The sequence below is a fragment of the Agrilus planipennis genome, unplaced genomic scaffold (genome assembly GCF_000699045.2).
Source record: "Agrilus planipennis isolate EAB-ADULT unplaced genomic scaffold, Apla_2.0 scaffold150, whole genome shotgun sequence".
NCBI lineage: Eukaryota > Metazoa > Arthropoda > Insecta > Coleoptera > Buprestidae > Agrilus > Agrilus planipennis.
Genome location: NW_020438911.1, coordinates 734,490 through 753,670, shown reverse-complemented (window position 1 = coordinate 753,670; position 19,181 = coordinate 734,490). Strand labels below are relative to the sequence as shown.

Sequence of the window (19,181 nt, the reverse complement as noted above, 5' to 3'; positions counted from 1 at the left end):
TTTCTGCGCCCACCGTTTATGTTTCGCAGAGGTAGAGACGCGATATTTTCTTCAAAATTGTCTGGGACCTCTCTTGAGATAATTAATTAGTTCGCGTAACATACATAATCATAATCATAAACATCATTATCGTACCATCGTCAATCCTAAACTTGGTTGAACATTTTTTTTTGGGTGTTTCATTCCCACCAGCCAGTAATGCTGGTGGGCGAGCAGTCCCTCCGCACTATGCCGGAAGGTAGGGCGGAAGGCCCTCTTCACCCTGCTTTCAGGAATCGTGGGAATGGGTGGGTGGTGGTTCGGGTGAGAAGGATGAGACGGACGAAATGCAAAAGAGTCAAAGATTATCTGTGGAATATGACTGCCTCAGCATTTGCCTAAGTGATCCAAGGAAACCACAGAAAAACTTGGACCAAGGCAGACGGACCGGCGTCCTCCCGAATGCTAAGCAATGGTCTAGACCTCTAGGCCATGCCGCTCGGTTTGGTTGAACACGCACCTCCACTCTTTTCTATTCTAACCTTCGCATTTCCCTAAAACTAGAATATCCCACATCCTTGACTATTTGTGAACAATAACCTAATCTAGGTCTACCTCTCCTCCTGTTTCTCCTGTTTCTGATTTTAATATGTCCTCAACTAGACCTAGGATATTTAAACACAAAAATATGTTTGCGTTTCATTATACCGAATAAGTACGCACATATTACGTATTTATTCACATCCAAAAATATCCTCGGTGATTTTATGTTGACACTATTACTTAACACCAAGTACAGTTACAGAATTTATCCACATACGTATAATATGGTCATTGTCGTACTTCATTTAGAAGAACTAAAAACCTACATTTCGAATATTCATTGACATAAAATTCAAAATTATTGTTACATTAAGTGCTAGTCAGTCACGTTTAACGTATCTGTGCTCAGTATGCATTCGTTATAAGATGAAATTTACTGGAGTTTCTTCTATAACATTTGTATTCTTAGTTAGTGCTCTATGTATTGATATTGTTATTGGGAAAGAACATCATAGGGAAGAGAGAGCTGTTATAGTTTATCAACGCAATTCAGTTATTCAGGTAAATTAATTGAAAACTATTTTATCTATCTATCTAACACCAAAAATATCTGCAAGCATTACTTCGTTAGATCATTAGATCCTATGAAAATTATTGAATAGATCGAAACAAAAATCGTTATTTTTTTTACGTAATTCCTTACTTGTTTAAAATGCTTTAATTTGTTTTATAAATTCCTTCCTTTTAAATCTGTTTAATTTTTAACTTTTGTTTTATGTTTATAATAAGCGTTATCGACTGAAGTTCAAGAATCATGTTACCTATTTGAAACAAAATATCGTTCCCTGAAGATCAATCAAAATCAATTCAAGAATTACAAAATCTGTCAAACATTTACTTCTATTGAGCTTCAAGTAGATATATATTACGTTCGCTGGTAATCAAATCTGCAATTATATCAGATATTTAAAAATAACACGAAAAATATCGTCAACTGTTAACATCCACTGTCAACCGTTTCAGATTAGTTTGTAAAGCCTGGTCAAATAACAGTAAAGATATGTATACTGCCGGATGCCTGATGCCTATTTCCTAATTACGCATTCGTATAAATTAATTCGAACATGTAATCTGCAGTGAGCAGGTCTCTTCAAAAAATGTCACGAATTTTGTGTTTTTTCAAAAACTATTTATTTATTCATGAATATCTATTTTGTTCCCTTCAAAGTAATCCCCAGCAGATATTATACACTTGTGCCAACGTTTTTCCCAATCCTTGAAGAACTTTAAAAAATCATCTTTTGAGATCTTGTTCAGCTCCTTCTTCGATGCCGTCTTTATCTTCTCAATCGTAGCGTGACGTCTTGCTTTCATGGGACCCTACAGTTTCGGGAACAAGAAAACATCACAGGAGCCAGACCTGGGCAGTACGTTGGCTGCGTCACCATTAGTGTGTTGTTTTTGGCCAAAAATTCGCACGCAAGCAACTATGTGTGAGCAGGGGCTTTATCATGGTGCAAAAGTTAATCTTCGTTCTTCCACAAATCCGGGCGTTTCTTGCGGATTGCTTCGCGCAAAATACGCATAACTTGCAGGTAGTATTCCTTATTGACCGTCTACTCTGTGGCAAGAACTCAGATGCACCACACCCCTGCAATCGAAGAAAACTGTAAGCAAAATCTTCACATTCGACGTAACTTGGCAAGCTTTTTTTGAGTCTTGACTCATGCGGCAGCTTCCATTGGGATGATTGAGCTTTGGTTTCCACGTCATAACCATAAGCCCATGATTCCTCACCAGTTATGACCCTCTGTGAATAGTAACCTAATCTAATGCGCTGCTGCTTTTGGTCGAAATTGAGCAATTTTTGTACGAATTTCGCGGCGACCCGTCTTATGCTCAAATCATTGATAAAAATCGAATAGCAGAAGCCAATCGATATGTGTAAATCCTCAGATACTTTTCTAACCGTGAATCGACGATTGGCCAATACTATTTTTTTCATTTCATCAATGTTTTCGTCTGTTGACGTGCTCAGGCGTCCGGCACGCTCTTCCTCGTTCACATCTTCTCGGCCCTCTGAGAACATTTGGTACGACGTTGCTTTGGTCCAAGGTAACTTGACCATGTCTGTGCAATTAATTTTGTTTTTCAAACAAAATTTGGTACAGATTCTTTGATCAATTTTTTGAAATATGCAAATATCGAAGCTAAGCCAAAACTCGTGCAAGCAAAGCAGCTGTCAAAAATTAACTGATCATCCAACATGGCCGAACTTGTCGATATAAGTGAGAGACATGACAATATACGTAACCCCGTGGAAACTCAAAATCGCGATACTTTTTGAACAGACCTCCTATTTAATCTAGTTATTAGCATTTTAAATTTTTTTGCAGTTTACTGTGGGGCCGTCATTTCCAGCACAACTTCCAAGGCGCACAATATCATTAGATATTGCGATACAACAAAACTTGAACCTGCCAACCAATTACAATTTCACTTATCCTCCAATTGTTTCGGGAAGGGCAGCAGTAAATCCGGATCTTAATGATGTTGACAGAGTCACCATGTACAAATATTTGATAAATATAATAGACAAGTGAGTTACTTCAAATACGTTTAAAAAACTTTGGAAGTGGGTAATAAGTTATGTGAGGTGGTCAGATATAAATTGACTGATGATGAACTCAAGTCATTAAATTTTCAACTAGAAAATGTTTTAGAATGTCGTGGGCCGTGAAATGTACGAGGAGTGAACCTTATTACATTCGTATTGTGGACTCATTATCATCTTCATTGTCACAATCATCATTATAAGGCCGTCAATCCTAATATTGAACTAAACTTCGCATTTTCTTAAAACTAGAACGTCCCACATCGTTAACTGTTTTTGAAATCCTTAACATCACTACATTTTTAATATGCCTAAAAACAGAACTTGTGGATGTTCCATAACTAATTAATCATCATCATCATCATCATAGGGTCATCAGACATTTCCTTAAAACTAGAATATGCTTTTAATATGTCTCTATAACGAGCCCTTCGTGTCTGAGAAGGTGTCCTACCATCCTATCTTGTCTATCCCTTATTGACTTCTATAACGCCCTCTGTTCTCTTACTCTTTCTAATACCCCTTCATTTCTAACCTTCTCTATCCACGGTATCCTCATCACTCGCCTGTAAAAGTACCTTCGCTTTTATGCCGCGCCCATCGTTCGCGTTTCCTTAAAACTAGAATATGCTTTTAATATGTCTCTATAACGAGCCCTTCGTGTCTGAGAAGGTGTCCTACCATCCTATCTTGTCTATCCCTTATTGACTTCTATAACGCCCTCTGTTCTCTTACTCTTTCTAATACCCCTTCATTTCTAACCTTCTCTATCCACGGTATCCTCATCACTCGCCTGTAAAAGTACCTTCGCTTTTATGCCGCGCCCATCGTCCGCGTTTCGCAACCTTACATTTCCGTGCTCCTGACATGGACCCTTAACCATCTTTTTACAATCGACTAGACTTTTGCTTTTTATGTTCACTCCTTATTCCATCCTTAATTATTTGAGATCCCAGATGTCGAAAATCAGCAACATCTTCTAATTTTTTCCTGCTTTTACTTTCACACTTTGTCTAATATTCTTCCCTTGCACACCAATATTTTTGTTATAACGATGACCTGAATTTTTATAATTTTTAGCGTAGGATTAAATGGTAAAATTTGTTTACTAAAATCAATTTGTGAAATTGGACAATATCCAATGCATATAGAGGATACAGACAGCTTATTAGAAAGAATTGTTCATTATGTATTTACGTAAGTATCCAGTATGAACCAGTCGTTTATAGAATTGTCTTCTAAATAATTCCTGATTGTTTTTCTTTCAATGGTAATATACTTCATATCATTTTTAGACCTTCAGAAGACCTAGTGGATGACGTAAATGATATTATGTCTGAAAATTTTCAGCAAGATGAAGCCAATGGTGAATTCTTTGACCAACCAAGGAAAATGTAACAGGGAATTTTCTGAATGCACCGTATCGGTAGTTTCATTGTTTACAAAATTATTTTTCACAAACTGACATACAAATAAAAATTATTTATTCTTATCTTCTTGACTTTTAATAAAAAATCATGTGAACAAACAGGCTAACCTCGGTATTTGTGGTCAAAATGACGAATTAAGCACCTAAATTATCTAAATCTCCATTTTACTGTTTACAAAACCATTTTAAATAGAAGGTGTTATAAAAAACATTCAATGTTCAATTCTCTCGCGAACTTAATTGATAATTATGCACAGATCGTAAATTTCAACGCTGGTCTATAAGTGAAGGTATATTCTGGGGAAGTCCACGCTAACTTGTAAAACGATTAAGGGAACTTAAAATGCGTCTGTTGTCATACTTATTGCTAACTCTAAATACATGTCTTTAGTAGAAAAACATACGAATGAACTAATTTTGTTTTGTGTTTGTCTTTAACTAAAAAAGAGCCTAAGAAATCAACGTCTCAATAAGTAACGCAGTTTCTATTAATAAGCCTAGTAGCATTATGACCAGAAAGTGACCACCCGTTCAATTCTCCCGATTCCTGAATGAAGCCTAGAAAAGGTCTTCCTCTCTACACTCCAGCGTAGTATAGAGGGGCTGCCCGCCTACCAGCATTAATAGCTGGTTGGAATAAAGCACTAAAAATTTTTTTGTGTGTGTTGGAACTCCTAAGTCACATGCGCCAGTGTGTGGTGGTGCATTGGGTAGGCCTTCGGGTAGGGTAGGAGATGCAGGCGATCATAGTATCATTGCCTATCTGTTCCATTCCCATAAACTTAAACCATTCTAAAAATCGGTCAGACTATTTAAAAGGGTGACATGGTTAGCTGTTGCTGAAATAATATGAATTCATAAAGGTAGGGGTGTGGATATATGGGTATACGAAAGTTGTAAGCACTCTGCTAACTTTTTTGTAGATATCGACAAAAGTGGATTTCCTTACTTATTTAAAAACTTTTAATCACATTCGAGAAACAGATTACAAAATAAGCGCTTGTACAGATGGTGTTAAACAATAATCATCATCATAAGATCGTCAGTCCTAACACTGGTTGGACAGAGACTTCCACTCCTTCCTATCCCTAAAACTAGAACATTCCACATCCTTAACTATTTGCAAACAGTAATCTAATCTAGGTCTACCTCTACCCCTCCTAACTCCTGTTTCTACCTGTACTATATCTCTGACTAGGCCTCTGTTCTCTTATTTTTTCTCATACCTCTTCATTTCTAATCTCTATCCACGGTATTCTCATTATTCGCCTGTAACAGCAGATTTCGAACGCTTCCTACCTTTTCTTTTCTGCCACACCTACCGCCCGCATCCGTACAACATCGCACTCCAAACATACACCTTTAACAATCTTTTTCAAATTTCTAAATTAATCATTCGCTAGCATAAAAGTGACTTCTTTTTATTGAAGGCGACTCGACCCTGCGCTATCCTCTGCTTTACATCTGCTTCCGTCCTGTCTTACCTGACTTCTCCTATCTTTATATTCGCTCTTTCCCTACTTTTTCTTCCCTTGCATATCAGTATTTTTGTTTTACTTTATTTTCATACAATACTGTTTCGTTAATACCGCTTCCATTTTATTTACAACTATCTCTAACTCTTCCTTGCTAGATGCTAATACCGCTATATCATTTGCAAATCTAAGCACACTAATCTTTTGTTCCTCTATATCTATCCCTGCAATTGCACTGCCTTTAATGATGTTGATCGCGCCTACGATGTTTAGAATAAAAAGTGACAGAGAGTGTACATCCTTATCTGATTCCCTTCCTAATATTTACTTCTCTACGTTGCTGCTCCAGCTGCTCTTTATACAAAGTAAGTACCACTCTTCTATCTCTATCAACTAGGTACAATAAAATTCCATGAATAACTAACTAACGTAAAACATGATAAGATACAATATTTGAATCCCTGTCAACCAAATATCTATGATCACAACCTTAAAGGAACGATTATTTAAATCACTTAATTAAAATTCATAAAAGTACATATCATTCAAACATTTAACATGATTTTTTCATAATAACAGATCCGGCAACGTCTAATCTAATATCAAAATTGTTCAATGATACCGTTTTGAGACAGTGAGATACCTTAGCACTTCTATCTTGTATTTTTTCAAGCATTCAGTTATCGGTCGGCAAAAAAGTGAAGCATAAATAATTGTAAATTTGTTCAGACTTTGATAAACAGTCATAATTGATTTATAGCTCTTGAAAAATTTAGAAGTTCTCAAAATGAAGATACTCATTTTATTGGCTGTACTAACTGTATCCGTTAGGTATATGTTCATGGAAGGAAAGTTTACTATCTTAGCTTTGGTTATTTACCCACTGAACTATCAGATTCATACTAAATTTGATGGATTTTGTCTATCAATTGCACATATAAATGACTTCTTCATTCCCACTTAAGCAATTCCTCAATGCATAGGTAAGTGTATGTTGACACTATTGCTTAACACCGACTACAGTTACTGTGCATTTATACTTCGTTCCTTGTCCCACACTTGCAATAAATGACCACATACATGCATGGTGATTATAGCACCTCATTTAGCACAACCAAAAACCTTTCAAATTTTTCAATTTAGATTTTTCGTTATAATAAGTGTTAGTCCGCCTCTCTTAGAGTTGTGCTGAGTATGCATCCGTTGTAAGATGAAATTTGTTGGAGTTTCTTCTATAATATGTGTATTTATAGTGAGTGCTCTATTTATTAATATTATCATCGGAAAGAGAGATCGTAGAGAAGGTAGTGCTCCTCCGGCTTCTAGTACAGTCGTTTCGGTTAGTCAGGTAAACCAATCCCGGGTGAAAATATTGTCAGTATAAGTCAAATTAATGTCGATTTGAAGTCAGAATAATTTTTAATTGCTAAAGGAAATGTGGAAAGCACACGGATACTTTAATTATATAAACACAGACACAAAAATTGACATCCATTATTGCTTAACCTTCAAGTATCTGGTGTATGCATATTATATAGATATATTCCTATGGCAATAGCGACCACATGTAAAATTATCAAGCCAGGGCGAAAGGATAAGAGATTCCGAATTTTTGAGCTTGAACTATCTACATTGGACTTTAAATAATTTCGCACCGCTGTCAGAAAACACGTGGAATATTATAGACAATTGCTCGCGGGTTGTCAACGGTACGTAGGGTCATTTGGGAGTTCGGTGGTTGTAATTCATTACTGTACCTTCCCCAGTGCTTATTTGGAACGAAAATGGTCGTATTTCTTTAGTAGCGTAACATATTTTAAATTTCTGTTGGTTTTGAAAAAAAAAGCTTCCGGGTGTTTCACTCTTATTACATGACGTTTGTGGGTGGAAAGAAAGCCACTTTAGGAATCAGGGCAATGGGTGGGTGCTGGTTGGGAAAAGATAGAAGAGGCGAAAGGTTTGAAAGCAGAAGAGAAGTGAAAGGTTATTTGTAGAATATTACTGCACCGGCATTTGCCCTAAGTTATCCAAGGAAATTTCAGAGCAACTCCAACCAGTAGGGCAGGCGGGACCCCTAATCAAATCGAATGCTAAGTATTGAGGACATTGTAAAAAGTGCGTTACTAATTAGCAATTTATTTCTTGTTCTTTAACTATGAAAGACTTTTTTGTTTAAGTAAAACTGTAATAGTTTTTGCCATAATAGAATTATCTTTAATAGCTATAAATATTTAAAACAGAATGAACCGATCTGCTCATTTTGCACATAAAGATCTTTTTTTTCTTTTGTTATTAATGTAGTAAATTGATAGGCACCTCAAGCTTTTGGAGGTTATTGCACCCCTGAAGACAAACATATTTTTTTTAACCACAAAAGAAAAACACTTTGAAAACTATTTCACTTAGTACCTATAGGTANAGTAGTAAAAAAATGTGACATGAAATAATTTCAAATGGAAATGCTTCCTATAAGTCTACAACAATTTTTTTCTAAAATACTTTTGTAGTTTTACTTTTAACGTATTCGAAAAATTTATTTATTTGTTGTAATTATTATTTGTTATACCTTTCATTTTCACTTGTTTTTTACCACCTTTTGATTGTCCAGAAATTTACAGAAATGACCGACTTCCTACTTTGAAAAACGTAAATGTTAATAAATTATATGTATAGTATAACAAGAAAAGAAAAATATTAAATTTCAGTTAGTAAAAAAGAAACTTACGAAATCTTCAGCGATACTATAATTCGTCTGTAAATACGCATCATTCTTCAAAAATCCGACGTTACCCCCTAATCCAGCAAATTCAGTAGTTAATTGGAAAAGTGTCCCACAAGATGGAAATATTAGCTCATCTCGAAGGTCTACTGACAAAATATGCCTCAAGGCACTTTTTAGGTTGGGTCCAGACTCTTCTCTGACTTCAAAGGCTGAACCTCGACCTAAAACACTGATATTTCTTATTGCTCCGATCCACTGTATATTGTGCTTAATCTAAAAATAAAAAATTCATTACATGTAGAATACCACAGTCTTTAAATTGCTTACCAGAGGCAGTGAATTGAATCCAAGATCAAAACAAACACCCATATCATTTTCTTTATAACCAGATGGTGGCCATTCAGTCGATTGCTTATAAATTGAAGTAGAAATTCTAAAAAAACAATGTTTCATGAATTCAATCAACAAAAAAGTAAGTAATGAACTAAATATGGGAAACATACAGTGGGGTGTGCCTTCCCTTGAGTGGTTTTATGAATGCTACATTGAAATTGTGAGTTCCTTGTGAACCATGTGAATATTCAACCTGAAAGCGTTCACCCCTTCCAAACAAATTTGGTGCTTTCAGTCCAACAACTAAAGAACCTTCATTATTTCCTACATGTGTACTTACACCTCCTACAACCCTTCTGAGCTCTTTAACTTGGAACGTTATCTTAAATGAAATTAAAACAAGGGCATCACTTATCTATCTTAGTAATAGGCTTCACATTATAATACCTCCAGGCCATCAGGTGAAGCTGTTGGACCTTTACTTGTATCTATGAAAACTGCAATGTTCCTAAAGCAGCCTAATGAATCCAATCGGCTTCTGACCTAAAAAAGAGGTTACTATGTGCTTAATTTTTTACTATCTAACAAAATGAATATTAACTCACTTTGTGTGCTTTAATTAAGACTTCTTGGAAATCAGTAGCTTTATATATATACCACTTAACCACTGCTTCGTAATACTACAAAAGCCAATCAAGGTATATTCTCTCACTATAGCCTAACAAAAGTCTATACGCATGACAATTATCAGAATCTTTTCCACCATAAACTAACGTTTAAGGTTTAAACTTGGGACATTGTACTTCACATAAACCAATCAAGAAGTATGATCTCATAACCTGACCCAAGTCCATGGGGTGTAGCATTTCATACGCAAGACAGTCAGGGAATAATCTTTTACCAAAACCTTACATCGGCCTAAGAGACACAGCACATCACACATACGAATTAGGGTTTCTACATAAAAGAAATGTTTCGATTAGGCGACAACATCCTAAATATTAAAATTCTGCAATTTAGTTACCTCCGTTGCTTTATTAAAGTACCAATTTGACACCGCGCCCAAAAACTGTTGTCAACTCTTAGTAAATATCGTCCATTTCTCATGAGCTCTTTTGTATGTTTAGATTATTTCATACATTTTAGCAAAACTTATGACAGAATGTACCTGTTTAACACAGCACTCGAAAACTGTTGAGACCATAAGACTTCTCGTAAATATCGTGCATTTCCTAATTATTTCATAGTCTCTTATTTATGTTTAGATTATTTCAAATAGTTTGGCAAAAATAATGTCGGAAAGTACGTATTTGAGACGACACTCAAAAACCGATAGGGTCATTTGATTTTACGTACTTTTGAGCATAATAATCATTTCTCGAATCTTAGTAACACATCGTCCACTTCCCAATTACTTCAAGAGCTCTTCTTTATGTTTAGATTGTTTCATACATTTTAGTAAAGACGATTCCGGAAAGTACCCATTTAACACTGTCCTCGATAACCGTTGGGACCAAAGATTCTACGTAATTTTGATCACTTCCCAAATCTAAGTTTCCCAGTTATTTCATGGTCTCTTCTTTATGTTTAGACTGTTTCTCATATTTAAGAAAAATAATTCCGGAAAGTACCTATTTGATACCGCAACGTTGAGATTCTGTGTAATTTTTTTTTATATAATCGCTTCTCAATAAACGTCGGAATCGTTAGGCTAAATTAAGTTTGGCTTACGCTAGGCTGTGGTGAGAAAAGGTTTCCTAACTGAGTTGTGTAAAATACCCCATGGAGACAGGTTTAATGCGTTGCGTATCATAATCAGCCATTAAATAATGCTAACTACAGAACCTATTTAAATAACTTTTTATTAGGTACGATATTTTTTATGTCAAAAACCATCAGCACATAAACTCTCTGTATAATTTTTTCCGAACTTTTAGGTTTTCTAATCGCGACTATTTTTGTATTTTGAATGGCAATTTATAATACTTGTATTTTTTGGATTTTTAGCGTAGGATTCAATGGTAGAATTTGTTTACTAAAATCAATTTGTGAAATTGGACAATATCCAATGCATATCGAGGATACAGATAGCTTATTAGAAAGAATTGTTCATTATTTATTTACGTAAGTATCAAGTATGAACTAAAGTTTATAAAATTATCTTCTAAATAATTCCCGATTGTTTTGCTTTTAAAGATGGCATCCTTCATATCGTTTTTAGACCTTCAGAAGATTTGGTGGATGACATAGATGACGATTTTCTGCAAGATGAAGCTAATGGCGAATTTTTTGATCAACTCCTACGAGCTGAATTTTTAGGGAAAACGCAAGGAAAATGTAACAAGGAATTTTCCGAATGTGATATATCTGTGATTTCGCTGTTTACAAAATTATTTTTCACAAGGTGACATAGATGCACATAATTAAGTTAGTTATTTTTACCNACTAAGTATGCCTTAAATTAACGAAATTGTGTATACTGATAGCCTGCTGCTAATGTGCATTCAAATAAACTCCCAAAAGAACCGTACCAATTGTTTAATAGTTGCAGATTACAGATTATTAGATACTTTTAAACACATTTTACTTTCATTTTCGTCCCATGCCCTCCACATTTGTCATCGATTAAAATAATTCACTTAACCTATTTTTTTAGTCTTGGTTCATCAGTAATAGGACGTGAATAAAATAATTTTAGTAATTTATCTAACATATATTAAGAGAATTGTCAAGCAAAGTTAGTTTTAAAAATTAACTTAGAACTTAGAAATGTAAACATATTTTTGAATAATGATGTAATAATAATAACAATTTAAGTGTACAAATAAGTAGTTACTATATTAGAAAATACATTAGTAGAAATTACTTTGGAGATGATATTGTTTTACTACTTGAATTTTAATTAAATACTAATTTTTTAAATGTATATTTAGAAATACCACCACTATTTGAATTTTAGGGTTATTTTTAGTACTTTTATTTTGATTTTCATTTTTAGAACCTGTAGTGGTGGCCCTCCTTAAGTCAGTAACTTTTATTATTTTTGGGTTGTCTATGGTTAGTTTGATCAAGTAATCTCAGCTGTGTGGTGGTGACTTTAGATCGCGTATATTTAGAGAAAAATACAATTTATTAAACAATAGTTACAATTTCTCATAAACAACGGTACTTTGCAGTGATTAAAATTCAGTACTAGTGTTCTTGCCATGATTATTGACGATCCTGATGCTTTTAAAACTTGGTTAACTGCTGTTCTCAAGCCTCTGTAAGTGCTCCATATTTTTATATCAGTTTGCATAATTTACTTCATTAAGAGAAAATATTTTTCAAATTACTGGAGATCAAGTTGAATTTACATTTTGTGTATGAAAATAACATGCCTTATGATATATATTTTTTCCAATTTATTCATTAACCTAACTTTCCCTGTAAGGTGGTTTTTCATGATTTTCTATCTTTTTAGATGTGAAGCAGATCCAGGGGCTTTGGCAAAATATGTTTTTGCCCTTGTTAAAAAAGATAAATCAGAGGATGTTCTTCGTCAAAGTATGATAAGTCAATTAGAAGTATTTTTACAACAAGGTAATTTTATTTCTGCAAATAACTTTAAAATATTAATTTATTGTTCATATTTTCAGAGACTGAAAGTTTTGTTAACCTGCTTTTTAAAACGTTAGAGACAAAAGAGTATTTGACACCAGTTATTCCAAATGCGAATCCACCTAATCCAAATGTAGTCAAAGCCGTTGAGATAGCCACATCAAGAAAGAAAGAAATTATTCCCTTAACACATATATTAACCCATAATCATATAGTTTGGTCCAGTCATAACTTCGCAATAATATGTAGAAGTGAAATGATTATTTTCAGATACAAAAATAAAAACTAAAAGCCAATTGCATCTATTACCCAATTTTAAAAACAATTTCTTTAGAAACATAATGGCAGTTTTAACATAAAAAAAAACAAACTAATCAGAAAATAGAGATAATAGAATTAAGGTAGGTAACCTCATATTTCTTAAAAAAAAGAAACGGACAATAACAGGACCTCCTCTGAAGCTATTATTGTTTTTCAAGTTATCCATTAGACCAAACGGTATGATTCTGAGCTCAGTTTTCAAGTTTTAATTGCTTGTACAAAAAAATCGAGTATAAAGTAGTAAAAAAATGTGACATGAAATAATTTCAAATGGAAATGCTTCCTATAAGTCTACAACAATTTTTTTCTAAAATACTTTTGTAGTTTTACTTTTAACGTATTCGAAAAATTTATTTATTTGTTGTAATTATTATTTGTTATACCTTTCATTTTCACTTGTTTTTTACCACCTTTTGATTGTCCAGAAATTTACAGAAATGACCGACTTCCTACTTTGAAAAACGTAAATGTTAATAAATTATATGTATAGTATAACAAGAAAAGAAAAATATTAAATTTCAGTTAGTAAAAAAGAAACTTACGAAATCTTCAGCGATACTATAATTCGTCTGTAAATACGCATCATTCTTCAAAAATCCGACGTTACCCCCTAATCCAGCAAATTCAGTAGTTAATTGGAAAAGTGTCCCACAAGATGGAAATATTAGCTCATCTCGAAGGTCTACTGACAAAATATGCCTCAAGGCACTTTTTAGGTTGGGTCCAGACTCTTCTCTGACTTCAAAGGCTGAACCTCGACCTAAAACACTGATATTTCTTATTGCTCCGATCCACTGTATATTGTGCTTAATCTAAAAATAAAAAATTCATTACATGTAGAATACCACAGTCTTTAAATTGCTTACCAGAGGCAGTGAATTGAATCCAAGATCAAAACAAACACCCATATCATTTTCTTTATAACCAGATGGTGGCCATTCAGTCGATTGCTTATAAATTGAAGTAGAAATTCTAAAAAAACAATGTTTCATGAATTCAATCAACAAAAAAGTAAGTAATGAACTAAATATGGGAAACATACAGTGGGGTGTGCCTTCCCTTGAGTGGTTTTATGAATGCTACATTGAAATTGTGAGTTCCTTGTGAACCATGTGAATATTCAACCTGAAAGCGTTCACCCCTTCCAAACAAATTTGGTGCTTTCAGTCCAACAACTAAAGAACCTTCATTATTTCCTACATGTGTACTTACACCTCCTACAACCCTTCTGAGCTCTTTAACTTGGAACGTTATCTTAAATGAAATTAAAACAAGGGCATCACTTATCTATCTTAGTAATAGGCTTCACATTATAATACCTCCAGGCCATCAGGTGAAGCTGTTGGACCTTTACTTGTATCTATGAAAACTGCAATGTTCCTAAAGCAGCCTAATGAATCCAATCGGCTTCTGACCTAAAAAAGAGGTTACTATGTGCTTAATTTTTTACTATCTAACAAAATGAATATTAACTCACTTTGTGTGCTTTAATTAAGACTTCTTGGAAATCAGTAGCTTCAAATAAATCCTTTACAGCATCTTCTACAATATCATTACAAGTTCTTTGCAAGCCATCCACATGAATTTTCTCTACAGTAGCCTATCAGTACAAAAACAATATAAAATTATGAAATAAAACTGTGGTAATAATAACGTTACCCAAACTCAACAATAAAAAAAATTTACCTTCACCCCTTCCAAATTTATTCTTTGGGTATCATCGCAATTGTCATAGTCAATTTGTTTCTTCTCAATTCCACTTAGTAATGATTCCGAGGTGTTGTAAGGTTCAACATTTTGCTAAAAGTGAAAAATTGTTTAATATATTTATTTTATAACGTCTAAATAAAAAATAAATTGATTTTTTGTGAAGTTTCTGCTCTTACCTTAGCATGCACGATTCCCATTTCACTTTTCAATTTTTATAAGGCCGGTTCTTCAAAATGTGACATTAAATTTCATAATCGTTTTAAATATCCTAGTAACCACAAGAACTAAGTATGCCTTAAATTAACGAAATTGTGTATACTGATAGCCTGCTGCTAATGTGCATTCAAATAAACTCCCAAAAGAACCGTACCAATTGTTTAATAGTTGCAGATTACAGATTATTAGATACTTTTAAACACATTTTACTTTCATTTTCGTCCCATGCCCTCCACATTTGTCATCGATTAAAATAATTCACTTAACCTATTTTTTTAGTCTTGGTTCATCAGTAATAGGACGTGAATAAAATAATTTTAGTAATTTATCTAACATATATTAAGAGAATTGTCAAGCAAAGTTAGTTTTAAAAATTAACTTAGAACTTAGAAATGTAAACATATTTTTGAATAATGATGTAATAATAATAACAATTTAAGTGTACAAATAAGTAGTTACTATATTAGAAAATACATTAGTAGAAATTACTTTGGAGATGATATTGTTTTACTACTTGAATTTTAATTAAATACTAATTTTTTAAATGTATATTTAGAAATACCACCACTATTTGAATTTTAGGGTTATTTTTAGTACTTTTATTTTGATTTTCATTTTTAGAACCTGTAGTGGTGGCCCTCCTTAAGTCAGTAACTTTTATTATTTTTGGGTTGTCTATGGTTAGTTTGATCAAGTAATCTCAGCTGTGTGGTGGTGACTTTAGATCGCGTATATTTAGAGAAAAATACAATTTATTAAACAATAGTTACAATTTCTCATAAACAACGGTACTTTGCAGTGATTAAAATTCAGTACTAGTGTTCTTGCCATGATTATTGACGATCCTGATGCTTTTAAAACTTGGTTAACTGCTGTTCTCAAGCCTCTGTAAGTGCTCCATATTTTTATATCAGTTTGCATAATTTACTTCATTAAGAGAAAATATTTTTCAAATTACTGGAGATCAAGTTGAATTTACATTTTGTGTATGAAAATAACATGCCTTATGATATATATTTTTTCCAATTTATTCATTAACCTAACTTTCCCTGTAAGGTGGTTTTTCATGATTTTCTATCTTTTTAGATGTGAAGCAGATCCAGGGGCTTTGGCAAAATATGTTTTTGCCCTTGTTAAAAAAGATAAATCAGAGGATGTTCTTCGTCAAAGTATGATAAGTCAATTAGAAGTATTTTTACAACAAGGTAATTTTATTTCTGCAAATAACTTTAAAATATTAATTTATTGTTCATATTTTCAGAGACTGAAAGTTTTGTTAACCTGCTTTTTAAAACGTTAGAGACAAAAGAGTATTTGACACCAGTTATTCCAAATGCGAATCCACCTAATCCAAATGTAGTCAAAGCCGTTGAGATAGCCACATCAAGAAAGAAAGAAATTATTCCCTTAAGTGAACTATCATCAGTTACTGAAACAGTTAATGGTACATCAAAGAAGGAGAAAGAAGTTGAACCTCCAAGAAGAGAACGTGAAATTAAGAAAAGTGATACTGTAAGTGCAACCAATCTTATTATTGATTATTAATTAATTTAGCTACACAAGTAATCCTTTAAAAAGTTATATCTCAATGAGGTTGCAAAACACCTGTGTATGATACTGAATATAATAATAGTTAAGAAAACTACTACAAAATACTTATTATGCTGTTAATTATTTGCTAACTAAATGTTGTCATAAGAACACAATCAATATTAAAGCACTTTACGTGGTAATATTATAATTTGAAGCAAAAAGTTTCTGTATCTGCCTGTTTGTAATGTACATATTTGTTTAATTATTGCCCATTTGTTTTATTTTAAAACCATAGTATGTTTATTTCTTAGGAGAAAGATGAACGACCTCGTAGAAGATCACGTCATAGATCTTCGTCTCGTAATCGTTCCAGGTCTCGTTCATGGGACAGATCTCGAAAATCCCGGTCTCGAGAAAAATCTAGAGAACGAGAAAGGGATTTGTATCGACTTGACAGGGACAAACGGGATCGTGTACGTCCGTACCGTAATAAATCTCCCCCACGAAGATACGACAGAAGAAGGTCACGAACACCATCCCCTGGTGGAAAAATTAGATCTCGATCCAGAAGTCCCAGGCATTCATACAGAGGGCGCTATAGAAATAGGTCTCCTCCGAGGTCTGACAGTAGAAGCAGGAGCAGAAGTAGAAGTCGATCTGCAGATAGAAAAGACCGGAAAGATTCAGCCAGGGGAGATACTAAAGAACTTAAGGAGAGTCATTCTGGTGCTGCTACACCCACACAGGACTCTAATCATGGTGATATGGATATGAGGTGTGTTAGTAATTAAATGACATTGTTTGAATTAATACTCATTTTCTAAATATGCCAGTAAATTAAAAGAGGACATTATAAGAATATAATCTTATTTGTTTCTGTAATAGGCTTACAAATACAACCCAAAGCATTCAATCTGTGGTTGTACATCAAAGTTCAAATGAAAACCGGGCTCAGAAGAAGAGATGCAGGGACTATGATGAGAAAGGGTATTGTATGAGAGGTGAAATGTGCCAATTTGATCATGGTGCTGACCCTGTTGTACTTGAAGATTCTGCCCTTTCGACAGTTCTTACATTTACCCCCAATACCGCTCCGGTAGCTGATGTGGCTCCAATTATCGCACCACCAATTTTAGGAACTGGTACTCACCCCATGATGCACCAAATACACCCAAGGCCATTGCCACCTGAATACAACCCGCAGGTAAATTATTATTATTTGGTGTTATGAATTGAATTAAATTTATTGACTACAAGATTTGCAAAAACGTAAATATGTATTTATTAGATCTTAATATCATAAATATCTTTATTTTTATCAACTAGTTTTCAACAGCATGTGATTTTTATTTATAGGCGCCACAGATGTGGCACAGACCCGGTTATCGTGGTCCACGTCCTATGTTAGGTCCTCGAGTGGGCTCCATGGGCGCGTTTGTTCCACCCCAACGGGAGCTTATTCGCGTGCCAGTTATGGACAACCAAGCACCCGAACATTTTGGGAACACTTACAAAAAACAAATGCAGTATGGCGGTAATGGAGGCTCTATTGGTATAGGTGGCATTGTTGGACAAGAAGTCGATTCACATCACGATATCATATTCAAGAAGAAGACTTTCGATTATAACAGGCTTGGACCAAGAGCCAAAAATGCCGCCAATTGTTCTCTCGAACTTAAAAAAGTTCCGCCAGGATTGAATAATATCACACACTTGAATAACCACTTTTCAAAGTTTGGGAAGATCGTGAATATACAGGTGTCATACGAGGGTGATCCTGAGGCAGCAATTGTCACATTCTCAAGTCATGCAGAGGCTAATGCAGCATACAGGAGCACCGAAGCCGTCCTCAATAATCGATTTATCAAAGTGTTTTGGCACAGTGGAAACAATGATGGTAAGTTTCATTTTAATTGAAGTCGTTTAGTATTATTTATTTATGTTTTGAAAAAACCCCATGAGATCATAAAAAATTATTTTCTTGATTAACTGCTCCATTAATTTCCGTTTACATTTTTCACCTTTGTTATTAATTCATTATATCCATTTTTAAATCACAATTTTTCTGTTTATTCACTATAATTTTTAATAATATAATCGGTATGCCCTTCAGGTCAATANAATCAATTTGTGAAATTGGACAATATCCAATGCATATCGAGGATACAGATAGCTTATTAGAAAGAATTGTTCATTATTTATTTACGTAAGTATCAAGTATGAACTAAAGTTTATAAAATTATCTTCTAAATAATTCCCGATTGTTTTGCTTTTAAAGATGGCATCCTTCATATCGTTTTTAGACCTTCAGAAGATTTGGTGGATGACATAGATGACGATTTTCTGCAAGATTTGTTTGATTTCCACGACTATTAACCTAGTCCCTTCGAACAATCTTGTTTAAACATTTGTTTTGCACATAACCTTTATTTTCAAAATAATTTGGTTTTAATAAGAAAATTCATTTCAAAAAAACTGGAGTGTATGTTAAACCCCGCCAGAGCTCTCTCCAAACTAGGACAAATCGGGGAAAATCCTGACGAAAGCAACTGTATTCAGCTTCATGTTTGCATCATCTGAAAAATAAAATTAATTTCTGATACTCTACGTGTCTATTTCAACCAGCAATATGAATCAATTGATTTTAAATTTTGTATTTTTTACTTATCATTACTTATTAATTAATATAGATATTTAATTATCTTT

General features: G+C 33.8%; 4 protein-coding genes across 4 annotated transcripts in view; 2 read left to right on the top strand and 2 right to left on the bottom strand.

Annotated features, from left to right (window-relative positions):
- Positions 1-814: 814 nt before the first annotated feature.
- On the top strand, positions 815-4,534 carry LOC108738837. Its single transcript, XM_018472436.1, has 4 exons — positions 815-1,083; positions 2,919-3,121; positions 4,217-4,333; positions 4,432-4,534. The coding sequence occupies exons 1-4, from the start codon at positions 949-951 to the stop codon at positions 4,532-4,534; spliced, it is 558 nt and encodes a 185-aa protein (XP_018327938.1). The 5' UTR covers positions 815-948.
- A 4,192-nt stretch (positions 4,535-8,726) lies between these two features.
- Positions 8,727-9,961, bottom strand: LOC112904147 (sorting and assembly machinery component 50 homolog B-like). Its single transcript, XM_025973490.1, has 6 exons — positions 9,935-9,961; positions 9,701-9,775; positions 9,543-9,638; positions 9,266-9,477; positions 9,090-9,195; positions 8,727-9,035 (listed from the first exon to the last, which is right to left on the bottom strand). Exons 1-6 carry the CDS (start codon positions 9,959-9,961, stop codon positions 8,742-8,744), a joined length of 810 nt encoding a protein of 269 aa, XP_025829275.1. The 3' UTR covers positions 8,727-8,741.
- Positions 9,962-12,153: 2,192 nt separating this feature from the next.
- The window catches only part of LOC108738836 (RNA-binding protein 26), a 13,303-nt gene continuing 6,275 nt past the window's right edge, over positions 12,154-19,181 (top strand). Inside the window, exons 1-9 of the mRNA XM_025973495.1 lie at positions 12,154-12,360; positions 12,559-12,677; positions 12,734-12,914; positions 15,756-15,830; positions 16,029-16,147; positions 16,204-16,454; positions 16,787-17,250; positions 17,361-17,679; positions 17,832-18,379. Coding sequence (XP_025829280.1) covers positions 12,302-12,360; positions 12,559-12,677; positions 12,734-12,914; positions 15,756-15,830; positions 16,029-16,147; positions 16,204-16,454; positions 16,787-17,250; positions 17,361-17,679; positions 17,832-18,379 — 2,135 coding nt within the window. The 5' untranslated portion in view covers positions 12,154-12,301. The remainder of the gene's footprint in view (positions 12,361-12,558; positions 12,678-12,733; positions 12,915-15,755; positions 15,831-16,028; positions 16,148-16,203; positions 16,455-16,786; positions 17,251-17,360; positions 17,680-17,831; positions 18,380-19,181) is intronic.
- On the bottom strand, positions 13,520-15,358 carry LOC108738843 (sorting and assembly machinery component 50 homolog B). The gene is made up of 7 exons (XM_018472443.2): positions 14,903-15,358; positions 14,703-14,816; positions 14,494-14,616; positions 14,336-14,431; positions 14,059-14,270; positions 13,883-13,988; positions 13,520-13,828 (listed from the first exon to the last, which is right to left on the bottom strand). Exons 1-7 carry the CDS (start codon positions 14,921-14,923, stop codon positions 13,535-13,537), a joined length of 966 nt encoding a protein of 321 aa, XP_018327945.1. The 5' UTR covers positions 14,924-15,358; the 3' UTR covers positions 13,520-13,534.